At 38.8% G+C, this 19,059-nt stretch overlaps 1 protein-coding gene across 4 annotated transcripts in view; it reads right to left on the bottom strand.

Annotated features, from left to right (window-relative positions):
• CCDC171 (coiled-coil domain containing 171) overlaps positions 1-19,059 on the bottom strand; it is a 173,692-nt gene that overhangs the window by 134,394 nt on the left and 20,239 nt on the right. For all 4 annotated transcript variants that reach the window (XM_032205832.1, XM_032205835.1, XM_032205833.1 and 1 more), the window contains exons 6-7: positions 3,622-3,714; positions 2,119-2,279 (exon numbers count right to left, since the gene is read on the bottom strand). In XM_032205832.1, coding sequence (XP_032061723.1) covers positions 2,119-2,279; positions 3,622-3,714 — 254 coding nt within the window. The remainder of the gene's footprint in view (positions 1-2,118; positions 2,280-3,621; positions 3,715-19,059) is intronic.

The following is a 19,059-nucleotide window of genomic DNA, read 5'->3' as shown; positions in this document are numbered from 1 at the left end:
AACTCCCAACTGACCCTGAACATCTGTGGGAGTTGCTGCTCCACTTGGATCCATTTAAGTCCATGGATCCAGATGGGATTCATCCCAGGGTGCTTAAAGAGCTGACTGACACCACTGTGGGACCTCTCTCAATTATTTTTCAATGGTCATGGGAATCCAGAGAGGTCCCAGTAGACTGGAAGCTGGCAAATGTTGTACCAATTTTCAAGAAGTGCAGGAAAGAAGAGCCTGACACCTACTGGCCTGTCAGTCTTACATCAGTGCCTGGTAAAATTATGGAGAAGATGATTCTTGAAGTTATTGCAGCACACCTGGGGGGCAATGCAGTCATTGGTCCCAGCCAACATGGGTTCATGAGGAGTAGGTCCTGCCTAACAAATTTCATCTCCTTTTATGATAAGATCACCCATCTAGTCAACCAAGGGAAATGAGCTGACGTGATCTTTTTGGACTACAGCAAGCCTTTTGACACGGTTTCTCATTGGATCCTACTGGACAAAATGTCCAGCATACAACTTAACAAAGCCAGCATGTGATGGGTGAGCAATTGGCTGATGGGCAGGGCTCAAAGGGTTGTGGTAAATGGGGCCACATGCAGCTGGTGGATAGTCACTACTGGGGTCCCTCAAGGCTCCATTTTAGGGCCAGTCCTCCTCAATGTTTTTATAAATGATTTGGATGTAGGACTAGAAGGTGTTCTGAGCAAATTTGCCGACGACACCAAACTTGAAAGAGTTGTGGACACTGCTGAGGATGGAAAGGCCTTGCAGAGAGATCTGGGCAGACTGAAGAGATGGGTGATCACCAAGCACATGAAGTTTAACAAAAGCAAGTGCCAGGTCCTGCACCAGGGACTGGGCAACCCTAGCTATCAGTACAGACTTGGCAACGAGACGCTGGAAAGCAGCCCCACAGAGAGGAAACTGGGGGTTTTGGTTGACAGCAAGCTGAATATGAGCCAGCAGTGTGCCCTGGCAGCCAGGAGGGCCAACCATATCTTGGGGTGCATCAAGCACGGCACTGCTAGTCGGTCAAGGGAAGTGATGGTCTCGCTCTATTCTGTGCTGGTGCGGCCTCCCCTCGAGTACTGTGTGCAGTTCTGGGCACCACAGTACAGAAAGGACATTAAACTGTTGGAGAGGGTCCAGAGGAGGGCTACAAAGATGGTGAAGGGCCTAGAGGGAAAGATGTATGAGGAATGGATGAGGTCACCTGGTCTGCTCAGCCTGGACAAGGGGAGACTAAGGGAAGACCTTATCACATTCTACAGCTTCCTCATGAGGGGGAGTGGAGGGGAAGGCGCTGATCTCTTCTCTTTGGTGACCAGCAATAGGACCCAAGGGAATGGTGTTAAGCTGTAACTGGGGAAGTTCAGATTGGATATCAGGAAAAGGTTCTTCACTGAGAGGGTGGTTGCACACTGGAACGGGTTCCCCAGGGATGTAGTCATGGCACCAAACCTGTCAGAGTTTAAGAAGCATTTGGACTGTGCACTTAGTCTGAATTTTTGGGTACACGGGTACACCTGTGTGGAGCCAGGAGTTGGACTCAGTGAACCTTATGGGTCCTTTCCAACTTGGGATATTCTATGATTCTATGATTGTCTACTCTCACACACTTCACACTTTTTCCTGTCATCTTCTTACTATGCCAAAACTTTCCACATGAATTCAAAACCTGTAAGTGAAGACTACGCACTATAAATACACAACTTCAAGACAGAAATCTTAAAGATTCATCTAGCTCCACAAGGTCAATAATTTTCATTATAATTCAAGTGTATAGTGAAAAAAATCTGCTAAAAGCCTGTCATGTATGTTTTCCTACACCTCTCACATACACTGCAGGAGACAGAACCCTATTATAACTACCATTTTCAGTATTTTGCTTTGACAAATAATCTGCATAACAGATTGGTTATTTTCTCCACCTTCCCATGATACGTATGCTCCCAGTATGAACCCATTATTAACAGAATGCCAGGCACTTAGCCTTGGTTTGGCAAAGCGCATAGGATGAGTTTGTTTTCTACTGACAGAATACTATAGAGAATGTAAACTGTAAGTGCTACTCAAGCTGCCTACTGCCATTTTGCAGTAAATTTAGAAGATAACTTACATACTGAGTTTTTCCAGGTTCTCTTGGGCATTCTGTTTTTCTCTCTCATATGCATTTTCTACCTCTTTGAACTCCTTCCTGATCATTTCTAAATCCGAAAGAGTTTCTGCTTGACTGACTTTTTCTACCTGCAAAGCTCCTTCAAGGTCTCGAATTCTTAGCTGCAAAGTGATAAAAACAAACAAACAAACAAACAAACAAACAAACAAAAACAATGAAAGCAATGTTCTACAGACAATTATATTTTATTAATTCTATATTAATGCATTTATAGAAAAAGCACTGAAAATACACAAAAGTGTATCAATATAAACAGTCCAAACAGAAACAAACACATAAGCTGAGGAAAAGTGCCTTTTATAGTCCTTCAGTAGTGTCTGAGTATTTTGTCTTTTACGCTTTAGGTACGGTTTTCAGGGAAATTCTGTTTTTTAAGTCAGATGCATGGAAGTGGGGGAATAACAGCAAAGGCTACACTTCTGCTCAGCACAAAACACGCTTGTAAAGTCCACGTACATGAACATGGAATAAAACCTTACCAGTCATTAACTCATAAAAGAGAAGATCCTAACTTTAAGGAATGTTGCCCTCCCAGTTCCTTTGAAGATGGTGAAGTAGGGAAAGTAAACGAAGAAAATTGAATACCTCCTTTTTAGCGCATTAATCATCATTTAAAAAAAAAAAAAGTGCCTGTTGACTGAGCAGATCATGAGACTAGGAAAATAACTATCTCAGGAATGGCAGTACTTATTTTTGTTACTCAGAAAATAAAAAAAAATAAAATATTTTTGTCTTCTTTTAAGATTATTTTTTTAAGAAGTGGGTTTTGGAGTTTTTTTAATACATTATAAAGGGTGTGAAAATGTAAGATTACTAAAGAATTGCTAGTTAAATTCTTCTTGTTTGCTTTTTAAAATAAGCCATAATTTTCTTACTTGGTCAAACCCCATATCATTTAAAGATTTAATATTCAGGTATATATATGCTACTTTTCCTCATACAATTAACCTTTCCTGGTAATTGCTGATACTATAATTTTGTTTGAAGCTGAAATCTACTCTGAAAAATCATATTTGGAACTGCAGTTTCAGGGTGCTTTGATTATCCCATTCCTAAAGAAGTTAGATATATCCACTGGGTGTTCTAGTAAGCATCCATTGAAAAGATATAAGACAGGATATTTGACTAGTATTATGGTGTTTAACTCCAGTGAAATATTTCCTTTTCCCACACTGTTTAAATGCTAGGAAAAATTATTCTCTCAAATGTACAAATGTAACTAAAATGTTAATATAAAAAATAATGGTCCCTCAAAAATAGGTATGTTTCTATTCTTCCCTTTATGTATCAGCTATTACAGTTTTGACACAGTACAAAAAATATATATTTAATGTTCTTGTTGAGTAAAGTAAGTGGTCTTACCATTTTGGGAAGATTTTTTCTTTACATCTTTATCAACTCTTTTACTGTACACTTCCATAAAGTATTTAACAAACAGCTTACCTGGATGATTTCTGAATTGAACTTGGATTCCAAATGCGCTGCTCTCTCTGCTTCAGTGTTTTCTTCCAATTTCTTTATTCTCACTGTAGCTGCCTAGAAATACAGTTTGAAGAAATTTAAGTCCAGACAGTAAATAGCACACAAAGATTATTCTGTTCATTCAGTATATTAGGACTCTGTATACCAACCTGGTAGATCTGAACTTGGAACTTGTACTTGGAAATGTGATATATCAAGAAATGATGTAAGAACTGTGATGTACCAAGAAATACATATCCAGATAATAATTTACTATTTTAGGCATGTAAACAATATTTTCTGTTTAGATAAAGAAATTAACATAACATTATGTTATTGCTGCATTGTTTTAGAATGAACAAAACTGTGGCTGAAATGAGAAAATAAAAACATTAAACTTAAATGTTCTACTCGTTACCTTGCTATTTGCTTGTTCACCAAGGTTGTCACCTGAGGTAACACAACCCCATCCTATATGTTTCAAAATACAATGAGTATTTATCAACAGAGTACCTGCAATTTCAGTATTAAGACAGACAAAGCATCAAGAATATAGAGAATTCCTTAAACAAATATTGGTTTTGGCACGTAATTTCCAATTAATGTGATAAAAATAGGGCTTTGCAGCTCTAGACCTGTCAGTTTCTCTGCATCAAAAATTCCAGTCTGTAATGCTTCAAAGAACTAACTTCGTATTCTTTATTGTGTTCCCTGACCTATAACTATTTTATGTTTTAGTCTAGCAGACAGTATGCGTATGATCTTTTACCAAATATCTAATTTAGTCAGTTAGCACATGTCATTATACAAAAGAACATACAGATGTATGCATAGTTTAAGCAATAAGTCTGAATTAGACTTGTGAATCTTTCATGTCCATTCTTTCAAAATTGAGAAAAGCAGAAGAATGCAAATAACTATGCTAAAAATCTACTGTGAAATTTGGATTGGCCACCAAAAGTTCAAACGATAGGTTATTTTTTTACTTAACTTTTTGTTGTTTTTGTTGCTTTTTTTTTTGTCTTCAAGTGTTTCAAGCTGAAGAAAAATCGTCCAAGTTACATTAAACACAAAAGTGATCACCAGACACATACATACAGATAAAGGTCTGAACAGAGTTTCATCTGGAAAACTATTTTTATCAAAAGCAGTAACCAAAGATCTGATACAACAGGAACTTGCATGTAAATTTAACTACATTGTTTTCTATCAATAAAATCTTTTCACTGTGATGGATGACTGAATTGAGAAGAAAAATATATCCCAAATTGTCTCTTGGTTTCAAGTTAAATTAGGAAGACCAAGAAAAAGGAATTAATATCAAGAAGCCATTTAACATGAGCACATTTCAGGTTACACAAATACAATCAAAGTTATTGATTTTGGAAATGTAAAATAAAGTACTAAGTATGTGAGACTGCATCTTGATTCCAAACATTTAAGAGGAGAAACATTAACAGATGTTAAAACAAAAGTTCTTGGCAATAAATTGAAACTTCATTTGTATAATCACATACACACACACAAAAAAAGGAAAGATTTTTAAAACTGATGTCCATAGAAGGCCTATTAAAAAGAAAAGCAGCAACAGCACAGAGCTTACCAAACCTACTCCACAGTAAGATCTGTCAGAAGGTTTAGACTTTTTCTCTTCTCGGGAATTTTATCTGCTTACCATAATTATTAAATAAATAAGTCCACAAATCCTGCACAAACATTCCCCCTGTACTTCTATTTTTCTAAGACTATTCTCAGAAACAACTTGGTTTAGACTCTTAACAACCTCATTCTTTCCATACATCAGCTCTTACTCCCCTTTAGCCTTAATGCAGAACTATCAAACTACCTCCTGGATCAGTTTGGAAGGACCCCCTTAGCATTCTCCAACAGATCAACAGCTATCAACAGAATGGTTTTACTAAAGAATACTGCCACCCTAGTAAAAGTAGTCAGTAAACAATATATATAAGTGAGGTGGATTTCATTTCTTCTGTAGTAACTCACAGAAAGTCAATCTTTGATTAGAAGAGTATAGGGAAGAGCAAGATAGGTACTTATCACAACATTTAGCATGAGAAGTAAAATTATTTTAAAAAATTAAGAAGTGAAAACTTCACTGGGAACATTTCATGACATACACTCAAGGGCAAAAATGTTTTTCCATCTTTGGTCAGCTTGCTCAAGTGTCTATTTATATATCAAAGAAAAAAAAGTGATTCTGCAGGTTTTTAGGCATAACTTAGTAATTCACATGTTCTGTACTACATTAGACTACAGAATCCTTTTTTGTTTCCTGAGCATCAGTCCAACCAAGAACTTCACTCTGTTCCTTCCTGTCGACCTCTCCTCATCTGAAACAAAAGAGCTTTCTGCTTGTTGCAGGTCACTATCACAAGGGTTAATTGACTTTCACAAATAGAGGCCCCCTAGGACAATGAGATTTCATCAGTCCCAAGAAGAAAAGTGGAAACAGAGAGAACAAATAACAGCTTGATTGAGGGCATCTGCAAGAATGCAAAACTGGAGCAACCCTCATCTCCAAAACAGATCACATATGTATCAGTTCTTGGTATAGTTCTTTAAAACTAGAGCACACTTCTTTAAGCCGACATGACAGACACTAACTGCAAGGGAAAAGTAAAGGTCCAAAGGAAACAAACTGTCAAAAAATACACAACTGCAGTCCTAAAAAATGTGAAACAATGAAGAAAGAGAGGCAGGAGCAATCATACACCTTAAGAAGTACCAACACATCACTCTTTTACTCTTTGAATTAAGAGCAAATCCATTTAAAAAGACGTGTTTGCAGATGGCTCATTTGCTTGAACCATCGCAGTTACTGAAGAATTAACTTGCATAACTAGCAAGCCTAAAAAGGGAAGTACTGGGAAAACTAGTGTTTCATCTACAGAGATTCTTAATTATCTCTGGAACGTGAGAAACAGGCTTCTAATTAGAGCTTGGAACAAAAGACAACATGTCTAGGCTGTAGTTAAGAGGTATGAATCCTAGACACCAATCAAAGACAACCTAGATGCACCTGGCATGTATCCAATGGAAAGCATTCAAAAGATACTCAAGACAGTGAATACAGGAATATTATATTATATTATAGAAATCAAAAATAGGTGGGAAAATAATAGAATCTTACAGATAATCTCCCCATATAAAGACCTGAGCAAATTAATTGTTCAAAATAGGGGTTTCTTTGCAAGGTTAGGAATCTCAATTCCTGTCCTTATTTTTGAAGTTCACCTTCTAGAGTATGATTCTTCAAAGTCTTAAGTCATAGCAGTAGTTTGTCACCACTCTGATTTTTAAAATCTTGCTTAAATGAGTTTACTGAAGCTTCAAAAAACACGGACCTAGGGAGAGGACTGAAATATATTTTCAATCAAGTCAAGTCATTGTAAGGGACCAGACAAGAAGTGCCACTAGTTCTTGGATTGGGAGAAACCGAAGATGACGATTGAACTATATTCTTCTCAAATGTCTTGAAAGATTATTCTGGTAAAACTCAACCTTAGTTTATCAGTATAAGCAGCTCTCTTATCCAGAATAGCCTCACATGTTTAAAAGAGCTTGCAGAAAAGTTACACGTGTAAATTGGGGAAATAACATAGATGTTGTCTGTGTCTGGTACAACAATGAATATTCTTTTTCCAGAGGTCTGTGACTTGATTGCTACAGCTTCTGGTTCACCATACATTTAGCAAATTTAAGCAGTCATATGCCAGACAATTGAATGGAAAATCTGTGGGAAAACAGAAACTGCAAGAGATGTATTTCCAGCAATCAGCACATACACCTTGCTAAACAACTGAAAGACTTATCAAATACAGAGAAGTTCACATTTGCTTAGACTGCTATACAGAAAAGAATTTGGGAATTACTGTTTATCTAAGTGCACATTAGACAGAAAAAATGTACGTCGATTCCAAACTGAGACTGACGATCTATTTGGGAACAACAGAACCAAAAACTAAAACTAAAAATACACCATACTGACTATTTTGCTAGTAAAGTTTTAAACAGGCTCTATTGATCTTTATAAACACTTCTCTCCACACTGAGAAGCTGCATACTCTGCCAGAGAGAATGATGCATTATGCACTCCATGAGGGAAAGAAAGAGATGTCAGGGATGAATCTAACCTGTAACACTATATGAACAATTCCAGAAGGAAAAGTGGGATGAGGAGTTCCACTTTCCTTTCTGATAAACAGAAAGGTAACAAACAGGAAAAAAAAAAAAAATCTGCTGGTACCAGAATCACATTAGCCAAACCTCTTTGAATCTCGCAGAAGATGAGGATCACCCTCCTTGCAGAACCATGTATCCAAAAACTTTACACAATGCCTTCATACAAAGAATATGCTTGAAAACAACCTGCAGGTCTCAGACATACAGATCACAGTCTCTCAGTTGGGAATCAAGTGGGAATACTTTCTATTTTAGCTTGGAATGCCTCTTTTCAGGTCCAAGCCAGCCAGAGAGGTATATCTCAAGGATAGATCCAAAAAAGTGTATTCTCCAGTGGTTACAAGGTGTTTGCATATCCAACATTGATATAAAATTGGTTATCCAGTAAGATGCAGTAGTTGAAGAGCTCATCTGTGACTTCCATGTGCACCTGCAGGATATCTGAAGACAGGCATCTGAAGACAGGCATCTTAAGAAAGGTACTACACAGAAACTCGTGGAATCTCCAAAGTTTCCTCGGATATTCAAACTGAGCCAAATTAGGTCTTAATTTAAAGGACAAAGTATCTCACATCTGTTTCCACAAGAGCACAGACACAATTGTGTCTTTTGAGAAATGGCAAATAAAAATTACTACAGAAACTTCACTGCAAGCCTTACAATTCATGGGTGCAACTATGCTTTATGGTTAGACTATTTCCTTTAATCCCTGAAGGTTCACCCACATTTTCCACTGGCCTGTTTCATGCCAATGCTAATGTGGTTTCTAGGAGACATTTTGCACATGCTAACAGTTTGCAGTACCATTTTCCATGCTGGCCTGTGTGGCTTCCACTTTTCTCTGCCTCTCACCCTTCTTTTAAGCACTGAAATTTTTGTGAATACTGGGGAAGTGCATACTGAAAGAGTAATTCAGTATCTTACACTTGTACAATGCCACAGCCATGAAAATGGAATCCTTTGATACTTACATTTACATCAAAATACCTGTTTTCAGAGAAAAGAAAAACGAAGAAAACAAAAATATGAATGTATGTTTACAACAGTTACTAAGTTTAGATACTGTAACAGAAATAATTTTTATCTTCTCTGCTTCTATTTAGATCACTTCCGCATGATTTTTCAGTTTCATTTTTACTAACAAGCTCTCAGGATACTTACACATCCCATGGCTGAGATCCAGCCCCTAAGGGCAATGCTCAGCCAAGATACTGTTTTCAGTGAAGATAGATGTGTCAAATCAGCATCATCATCCACACACTCTATTTGTGTGCTTCCATATTCAGATTAAGATCTTAATTTCTTCCAACTTAAAAGCATTTCCCTATGAATCCTAATTGAAATCAGGAGGTCAGGTCTAAGCACATCTTTGGGAAATGTACTGACCATTTCCACCTAGTGTTAGAAAGGCTAGTGCTTCTTGATCATGGTAAGGTGGAGCCATCTCCTGTCCAGATAATAAACAACTTTTTAGTAACTATAAAAGTACATAACTACAAGCGTAAGGGAGCTCAGCTAATCCTCACTGAACATCTCCTATATATGAAGTCTAGAGTAACATACATCATTGACAGAAGAGCCATATTTGACCTGTGCAACACCGGATCAACAACTGCATTGGCATGGGAGTTCCAAGATCACCCATGTACTTGGCTGTAAAAAAAAAAAAAAAAAAAAAAGAAAAAAAAAAAGTAAAAACTAGGACTGTTAAAATTATACAGTTTGGTTGACTTTGATTAAAGTCCAAGTTCATTCTATTCTGCAACTGATTTGCAGCTGCTCTCCCTTTCTACCTTGAGGGGAAAAGAATGTCCCTTCTGGTTCCATGCTCCATAACCCATAAACCCTGTAAGAGCACATTAGCTGACACTGTTACTTTATATATGAACACAGATAAGATTTACACGTGCTTTATTGCTAGCTCCTGTTAAGGTCTACAGAAGACAGTATTGGGTTTTGGTCTGATAGCAAGTTAAGAGTGAACAGCCTTCAACCTCAACTTGAGTAATACAATGAAGTATGAGATGATAAAGGGGAATATCCTCTCAGAGATGAATTCCATTACATCAGTGAACTTGTCACTGAAGAAGCCTAAACTTCAGAGCCACCACACAGGTATCATTATGAAAACTGCAGCTCTTAGAGGGGATACAAGACAGTCACAGTAGCTAGAATTCCAAGATAGGAGGTGTGCATTATGGACACATGAAAAAGCCATCAAGTGTGTAGACATAGAAGACAGGAAAGAGTTTAAATTTCAAGCAGTGACACTGTTAACTAGTGAGGAATGTGTTCTCTATCACACTCCTTGGGGCTTTTTCAAGTTTTTCCTATGAGACCTATCTAACTTACTTTACACTGTAATTCACAGTGAATTTACTAGTAACACATAAAATTAAAAAGCAGGTCTTTTTTTCTTTTTTTTTTTTTTTTTGGTTGGTTGGTTTTTGTTTTGTTGGTGGTGGGGTGTGTGTTGTTGCTTTTTTTTTTCTCCACTCTTACTTTGATTTTAGCTGGGACCTCAATTTCTTGATTCTCTGATTTGGATACAGTAAGAAATTTAGTGCACCTGCAACCTTGAATTATTACATGTGCCTACACCTTCTGTAAGTACAGAGGTGGACATCACTCCAACAAGTTTTCTTTGCAGTCATCTTCCCACCACAGAAGCATTACCAAGTTATTGCAAGATGATGCATTTAGCAGGACATGAAAAGGTCAATATACTTAATGGAGGTTGATGGGGAAAGGCATTAGGAAAGCTAAGGGACTCATCTTTAAATGGCAACATATTCAAAGTCTCCAAAATAAAATGCACAAAGTTATAGGACATATTTCAGGACTCATGAGAAAGGCTTTAAAACCTTGAGAGACACTGAGCTTCAGCTTACTAAAAGTTGGCAACCCCAAACACAAAACAAACAATAGAAAATCATTGCATTTCTATGAACAAGACAGAGACTGAAATTTATGAACTAATAATTCTGTTTCTCATGATAAAAATCCCGATTCTCCTCTCCTCACTGTTCATCAAACAGATTTCCCTCCCAGCTTTTTGGCAGCTAAACACATCACAAGAAACACTGTTTATAAATACAAATTTCTTTATATTTCCCAGGAAATCATCTTTCCAGAGCACTAGAGCAACGGGCTAAAATAATAGACTCTGCTTCCAGAATACTTATATTTGTAACTTGTAGAATCTTGATGAGTTCAATACAAATATATCAATAATTTGTTTGACTGCTGTATCTTTGGCTAAAGATGAAGAACACTGACAGGGTTTCCACTTCAATTTTTTCTGGTACAGTATGTGCTCAGAAGGACTCCAAGCCCATGCAATGGGCACCACATTCGGTACCGTTGCAAGCTAAAACTAGCAGGTTAGACATGATACCAATAGCTTTCTTGCAGCAGAATAAAGGCAAGCTTCTGCAGAATTGCCAAGAATGAATAGTCTAATTCCAGAAACTAGAGATGGGCTCCAGAAACTAGAAATGTACTCCTTTAGACCATGTTCAGAATAATAGGAAGTATAAAACCCGAGTAACATTTCAAAAATAATAAAAGGGGAGGGGGGGACTTGGGTGGACTGGCCGGATAGACTTTTTTTCCTCCTTACTCTCTTTATAATCTAATGCATTAGAATTAATCATCTCCAAGAGTGTCAAAGTACAAGAAGAAAGATTCTAAATTTACCATTTCTATTCATTACTGTAACCTGCATTTTTTCATGGACTTCTCCCTTACATCCAGCAGAGGGTAGTAAAAGAACAGCTTTGTGAACTCCAAAAAATCATCCTGACTGCATATCAAGAAGTACTGTATAGCACAAAATTAAAGGGCTGACTTGTAATTAGAATTATCCTACTCACTACACAAATCACCTTAAGATGTTTACTACCACCATGAAAAACTTAAGCACACATTTTAAATTTAATGCCCATTAAAATGAGGTATTCTGCATGGATACTGAAATAAGAACATCCCACGACCCCATTTTCCCATTAAAAATAAACAAAAATAGAGATATTTAAAAAAAAAAAACAATCTATAAGGTAAATATTCCATGAAGATAAATAAAGAAATACAGGGGAACTACTTGAATAAATGCACTGCCTTCTAACTGGGGTTTTACTTTCAGGCTTCTATATCTGAAAGGAAATCTGTCTCAAATACTAACACTACAGGCAAAAATAATGTTTGTATTTTAACCACAGCATGAAGAACAGGTTATCAGAACTTTATCTGTATTTCTAATAGTTAGTACTTACTCGCATAGACTGAGGACCTTTAAATTGACAGCTTTAAAAAGAAAAGCACAGAACCTTGCAAGAGTAGCACTAGGTAGGCAGAACCACTGAGACCTCAACATTTTGGCACACAGTGAGAACCACTGCCCAGACTTTGTTGCCCTCCTTTAATGCCTTTTCCACAATGCACAGGAAGAATTTGGCAACTAAGAATGTGATCCATAGGTGCTATCATGCTAGTGAGGAGGCTGCTTAATTTAGGGAGGAAGAAATTCCACTGACAGTACAGCAGGTTATATCCAGGCAATCTGTATTGCTCATATATATTCCAGCAATCTCCAGGCTTCACAGAAGCACTTCTTTCTATGTGGGAATGCATCATGCCCATTTAAAAGAGCACCGTCCTTTATTTCAAACAACTGGGAGGGAAGGCTGTGCTCAGTTCCCCTCCTTTATCCAGCAGGGCTGTCCTTGAATACTTCAGCGTTTACTTTCCTTACAATCTCCAAAGAGAAAGTTCCAATAACCATAGTACAGAGTTGAAGAAGAGTTTATCTGGTCTCTTTGGCTGAGGTTCTTCCACTCTCTTTCAGCATGAAGAACATATAGTATGTCTGCCTGACTGTGTTCCAGAATGTCAGAGAAGCAGAATGACAAATTTGTAAGCCAAAGCGAGGTTTTGAACAAGAAAGGTAGCAAATTAATTTTTAAGCTCCGCTAATACTAAAGTGCTCCTCTATGTAAAGTTTCTGCGAGAGAAATAAAGGTGAGAGGGCAATTTAAAACAGATTTTATGATCCTGAATTTTGAAGTTCAGAACCCTGAAGGAGGCAGCTTTTCATAACCACAGAAAAGGCAAAAACAAACTTCTGTAAAACAGAGATGCAGAGTACAGACACCTTGTACAATGCAGACAATGCTGTCACAAACCCTGGAATTTGAGTCCATTCAGTATGAAGTCTACAGCGAGCCATACTATGAGCTGAAAATATTTAGTGCTTCTGCTTCTTACAGTAAAGGCATTTTCAAAATATGCTTATTAGTTAATCTCTCTGACTTCAAGATACCACTATAGGCCCTTTCAGACATTTGCATACATGCAATTTACTTTTGAGATGGCAGTGAAATGCAAGCTGACTACAGCATACCCGCTGCAGTTTAACTTAGGCTTTTTCTTTTATTATTATTCATGTGGACTTGCACTTATTTGCTTAAACCTTCCTATTCAAGAGCATTTATCACAAACCCCTTCATCACTGATTAAACACCTACACTTACAAGTACCACAAGACTTTCTTCTATGGCGTGAATATGTTGTTTTCTCACTAGAGAGTATTGAGAGATCAGTACATTAACATAATTCTAATAAAAATTAAGCAATAATTAAAATATCTTCCTTGATTGTTGTTAATAGATAGTATTCTCTGATAAAACCATCTCCAGGGCACAGTTACATCTTTAATGTAAAAAGATGTAACTAAAAGTTACATCTTTAATGTAAAAGGAAGTCTAAGAGCTTCCTTTTCAAATTTACGGAGGGTAAATACACCCAATCAAATTATTTAAACAGAGAAATCATTGCTTGCCTTCCTCTTCTTCCTTTCATCTCATAATTCCTATGTTAATAAGCCACTATGTCACAAAAAGAAACAAAAGAAACAAACAAAAACAAGCAAACAAACAAAAACTTGTGAAAGTATTTTGAAGCAAAAAAAAATCTTTGTTTTAAAAGGGCTATTCAAGCTTCCCAGTACATAGCACTTTCCATCTGAAGGCAATTCTGCCTAGGCCAATATACACAGCTTGCAATACCTGACAATAGATTTCCTGTAGATCTCTTTGAGGGCACAAATGTCTACCTTGTTGGTCAATAATCAGTGTTTTGAGTTGATGAGCTTTGATGTTCCCTGTAGGAATTTTCTTTTGTACTTCATCTTTAATGCAGTGCTCTAACTTCCTAGCAATCAATGCTTTAAACACTTCTGCCTTTCAGGGGAAAAATAAGAGAACACAGCTAAAAATTGTATGTCACTTACTCCTTTAAGGACCCCTATTATCCTGCAAGTACCAATTCTTTACAGTTGGTTGCAGAAAATATTTAAAAACACCTTTGATAGAAAACTTACAACAAAGTAAAGAATCATTGGGTCACCATACTTCTCTGCAGTGACAAGGGTTCTACCAAGAATGTCTTCGTTCAGACCACACGCTCAGACAAGGTGGTGTATTGGGTTTATGTGGGAAGGTTTTATAGCAGGAGAGCCACAGGAGTGGCCTCTGTGAGCAGAGCCCAGCAGCTGCCCCGTATCAGACCAGAGCCAGTTTCAAACAGCTCCAAAAAGGACCTGCTGTTGGACAGAGCTGAGTCAGTGAGCAACGCTGGTGGAGCCTCTTGGAGAGCAGATTGAAGAAAGGGAGAAAGAAACCTGCTGCACAACAGCAGCTGGGAGAGAGGAGTAAGAAACAGACGGGCAGACCCCCACGTCAGTGCAGCAGGAGGGCAGGAGGTGCTCCAGGCATGCAGCAGCAGTTCCCCTGTGGGCTGTGGAGAGGCCCCTGGTGGAGCAGGCTGTCCCCCTGCAGCCCATGGGTCCTACATGGAGCAGATCTCCACACTGCAGCCTGTGCAGGAGCCCCCAGTGGAGCTTTTAGGACAGTCTATGGGTTACTCCCATAGACTAATACTCTTTGGTTTTGCTAACCTTAGAAAGACTCCCTTTTGTTTAGAAACTGAATTATGTTAAACAGTTATGTATAAGAACTACTAAGTAGTTCTTAATAGTAAAAAATAATCAAGCTATTCCCAACTTTGATTTCTGAATTCAGAAGTTGAGATAAGCTACAGGCTAGGATAATTACTAGTGCTACTGGACTCAGTAGCTCTGTGGAGTCACAGCTGCAAAATCCACATTCATACCACACCTGGCTGGGAGGAAAGTAGCCAAATAATGAACCCCCAGTAGTCTAGCATATACTTAAGCTGGAGATCCCAGAAGTCTCAGAAAGAATAGCTTTGGTCTAGTGGACAGGAATAAGCTTTCCCATAACTGGGATCAGGAACAAGCCATAAATCCAGCGATTTCGTTGGAGAGCCTTTGGAGACCCAATTTGTTAAAATGGCTTCCTGTGAAAAATGCAGAAAGATCACAGTAAGTCTTCCTGCTCATTTAATCCTATTCAATATCATGGCAAGAGACATTTTGTAAAAATAAACCAAAGCTATTCAGCTGGTCTGCAAATTCTGCTATTACACTTACATCACATATTCTTGTTCCTAGAAATTACTAATCATAAGGCATCTCCCAAGCAGGGAGGAAAAGGAGGAGGAAATGAATTATTCATATAAAATGATTCTTTGGAAGACTGAAGTCTGACAGAACCATGTTTATACATGAAGATCAAAGAAATGCAAGTCCCTTCCTAAGTCTGGAAAGGGATTTTATACGTTCCTCTGGTTTGAAGACAGAGAGTTTTGACCACTCAAACATGACAGTAAGGGAATCATGACTACTCTAAGATGCGAAGTATTACCAATTGCTAACTGAAAATGTAACCTTATTTTCCTCTCTTCTTTCATGTTGCTATAATTGAAGATACAACTCAGTCTGAATTTAGTAATATTTATAAAAGGCAAGTAGCAGCACTGGGTGCACAGGGAGTCTACACTCTACCAACACGCACACACAAACATCGAACTTTCTGACTGTGGTCCCACATGGCTCTTTAAGGCCTCAGAGACTGCTCGCCAGGTGCCGAGCAATCCCACTGCAGCCTTGTCATTTTTAGTAGCAGAGTCCCACACCTTGACCTCAATTTGGTCCCATATTTCAGGATCATAAGGTGTCTGATTGTTAATAAAGGGAATAAGCTGTAAGGTTACCAGGACAGTCTTTGTTCCTAAGGATGTATGATTCCCCATAATGCGCAGCTGCTTACCAGTGAGGGGCAGTTGTGTGCGCGGCTCCGCTTCTCTCAGCTTGAGCTTCTTCCCAGCTCTGGTGTGCAATTTCCAGCAACTTCCAGAAGCTCAGTACGAGCTTCTCTGAGCGGTTTGCTGAGTTTGGCCAAACCTATCTTCATGAGGCGATCAATGTGCCTGTTCCTGTCCTGGTCCCTGTTCTGCTAGCCTGTCCCTATTCGTTCCTTTTTCCTACTTCTTTATTGATGACATAACTTCATTACATCTTGTTGCCTTTTTTATCTCGAGGACAGGCTCCCCTCTCATACCCTTCTCCCCACAGCAGTCCTTTTCAAACAACTTTTCATTGGTCAAGCAACTTTGCCCGATAACCAGCAAACACCCAGCAACTTCCATACCTTAATGACTGGAGAACAAGCAACCCCAGACTGCATGGTGTCTCCTGAATCACCCTTCCTTGTGCCCTCTAAACTCTTTTACATTCCTGATGGCATCATTGTTCAGACTCTGATGGTATCACCAACCATGGGGCTTGTTGACCCCCACAGCCACACTCCCACATCTCCCCCTTCTTTATTAATATCAACCATCTTCTTGACACAAATTATTAATCCATGTATCACAATGTGCAGGCACTATGGTATGATTTTTTTCATCTGAAAAATTAACAAGGACCATGTGAATTTAGAATGGGAACCTAAAGCAAACCACAATATTGTAAAAACAATACACACAGAAACAAACTATATTTAAACTAATCCCCTAACGTCTCCTGTTGTATCAATGCAATACATGGGTTTCCTCCAAAGACATAAACAAAAATTATAATAATGTAATACATAGCTATTCACACTCTCCCCACACTTAAAAAAAATAGAGATATTTATCTCTTCAGGTACATCTTCCAGAACTTAAAAAAATAAACTGGGAAAAGCATGTGCAAGGAAAGTAATGACTAGTTTGTTGGAAAAACAGTACATCAAAACTTAAAATCATTTTATACTGGAAAGTAGTTAACATCAGTCAGACTCTAATTGACTAGAATACATGGAGCCAGTTACGCATGTCAAAATCAGTTGTAGGATTTCAGAATCTTAGAGAAGTCTCGGAGCTTTTCCAACTCCTATGCATATGAAACTTCGCCAGAGTAACACCTTAGTCACCTGCACTTAAAAGGTACAAAGACAAACATATTTCACTATGTTTCTATATTTCACTATATATACATCTATGTGTGCATATATGCACACTTACTACATATATATGCCTATAAAAACATTGCTGATGCAAAATAGTTTATTAATTTTATATATATATATAAATGTGTGTATAAACAATATAATTGCACAAGTAGTTTAAGAAAAAACTCTGGAGTGCTTCTGGGAAGGAATATTATCTTCTGGCTAACCACAGGGTGATGCTATTGCACTTATTGTTGAACTCCAAAGCTTTCTTCTATTATGGAACAGATGGCATACAAAGCACACCCTATAAAGCACACTACAGAACCTGTTAGAAATAAGAGGGATTACTTTCCCTCCAGTTCATGTAAACTTTTTGGATTTCAGCATAGCTTTCAATACTGTATCTCAAAGTATCCTTCTGGGCAAAATGTCCAGCCAGCATACAGCTAGACAAACACATAATATGATGGGTGAACAACTGGTTGATGGGTCAGGCTCAAAGGGTTTATTTAGTAAATGGGGTGAGGTCAGACTGGTGGCCAGTCACTGGTGGGGTTTTGCAAGGCTCCATTTTAGCCTCTTCTCTTTAATGTTTTCATAAATGACGTGGTACCAGGACTTAAAGGTCTGCTAATTAAGTCTGATGACAACACTAAATTGGGAGGAGTTGTTGACTCCCTTGAGGGTAGTGAGGCTTTGCAGAGAGATGTTGTTGACAAATGAGAGGGCTGGGCAATCACCAACTGCATGAAATTCAACAAGAGCAAATGCCAGATTCTGCACCTGACACGTGGCAGCCCTGGCTGTATGCACAGTCTGGGGGGACCAGAGGTTGGGGAACAGCCCCACAGGAAGGGATCTGGGAGTTCTCGTCAGTGTCAAGTTGAACATGAGCCAGCAGCGTGCCCTGGCAGCCAGGAAGGCCACTGTGCCCTGGGGTGCATCCAGCACAGCATCGCTAGCTGGTCGAGGGAAGGGATTGTCCTGCTGTGCTCTGTGCTGGTGCAGCCTCACGTTGAGTAAGTGCAATTTAGGCAACACAGTGTAAGAAGTAAATCAAATTATTAGAAAGCATCTAAAGATGGTGAAGGGCCTAGAGGGCAAGACGTATGAGGCACAGCTGAGGTCCCTTGGTTTGCTCAGCCCTGAGCAGGCTGAGGGGAGGCCTCATGGCAGCCTACAGCTCCCTCAGGAGGGGAGCGGAGGGGCAGGCGCTGAGCTCTGCTCTCTGGGGACAGCGACAGGACCCGAGGGAACGGCATGGAGCTGGGACAGGGGAGGGTCAGGCTGGGGGTTAGGGAAAGGGTCTGCACCCAGAGGGTGCTTGGGCACTGGGCCAGGCTCCCCAGGGCAGCAGTCAAGGCACTGAGCCTGCTGGAGTTCAAGAACTGTTTGGACAACGCTCTCAAGACACATGGCCTGATTTTTGGGTGGTCCTGTGTGGACTCAAGTACTGTAGTCAATGATCCTTGTGGGTTCCTTCCAACTCAGGATATTATTTGAATCTATGGTGACATATCTGAGAGACACATTTCAATAGGTTAACCTGACTTCATTTCCATGCTTACCTTAGGATGTTCATAGCCAAGTTCACAGTTACAGCTCTTGAAATGCAGCTTTTCCAAATGGGATTCGTGCACCTATTCAGAATCTCACTTCTTTGTATGTACTACAACCAATATTAAACTTCATCTAGTTTTCATTTCATAGCTTGGGATATCTTGGAAATATCTTTAAAACTTAAAACAGTTTACCTTTGGAGTGAACAATTTTCTAGCTTTACTACATTTACAAACCAAATACCTGCCTCTGCAGATCACCTTTACTTCTGCATACGCATCCCCTGACACAGAATACAATG

This window comes from Aythya fuligula, chromosome Z, assembly GCF_009819795.1.
Source record: "Aythya fuligula isolate bAytFul2 chromosome Z, bAytFul2.pri, whole genome shotgun sequence".
NCBI lineage: Eukaryota > Metazoa > Chordata > Aves > Anseriformes > Anatidae > Aythya > Aythya fuligula.
This window is presented reverse-complemented; position numbering and strand designations above follow the sequence as displayed.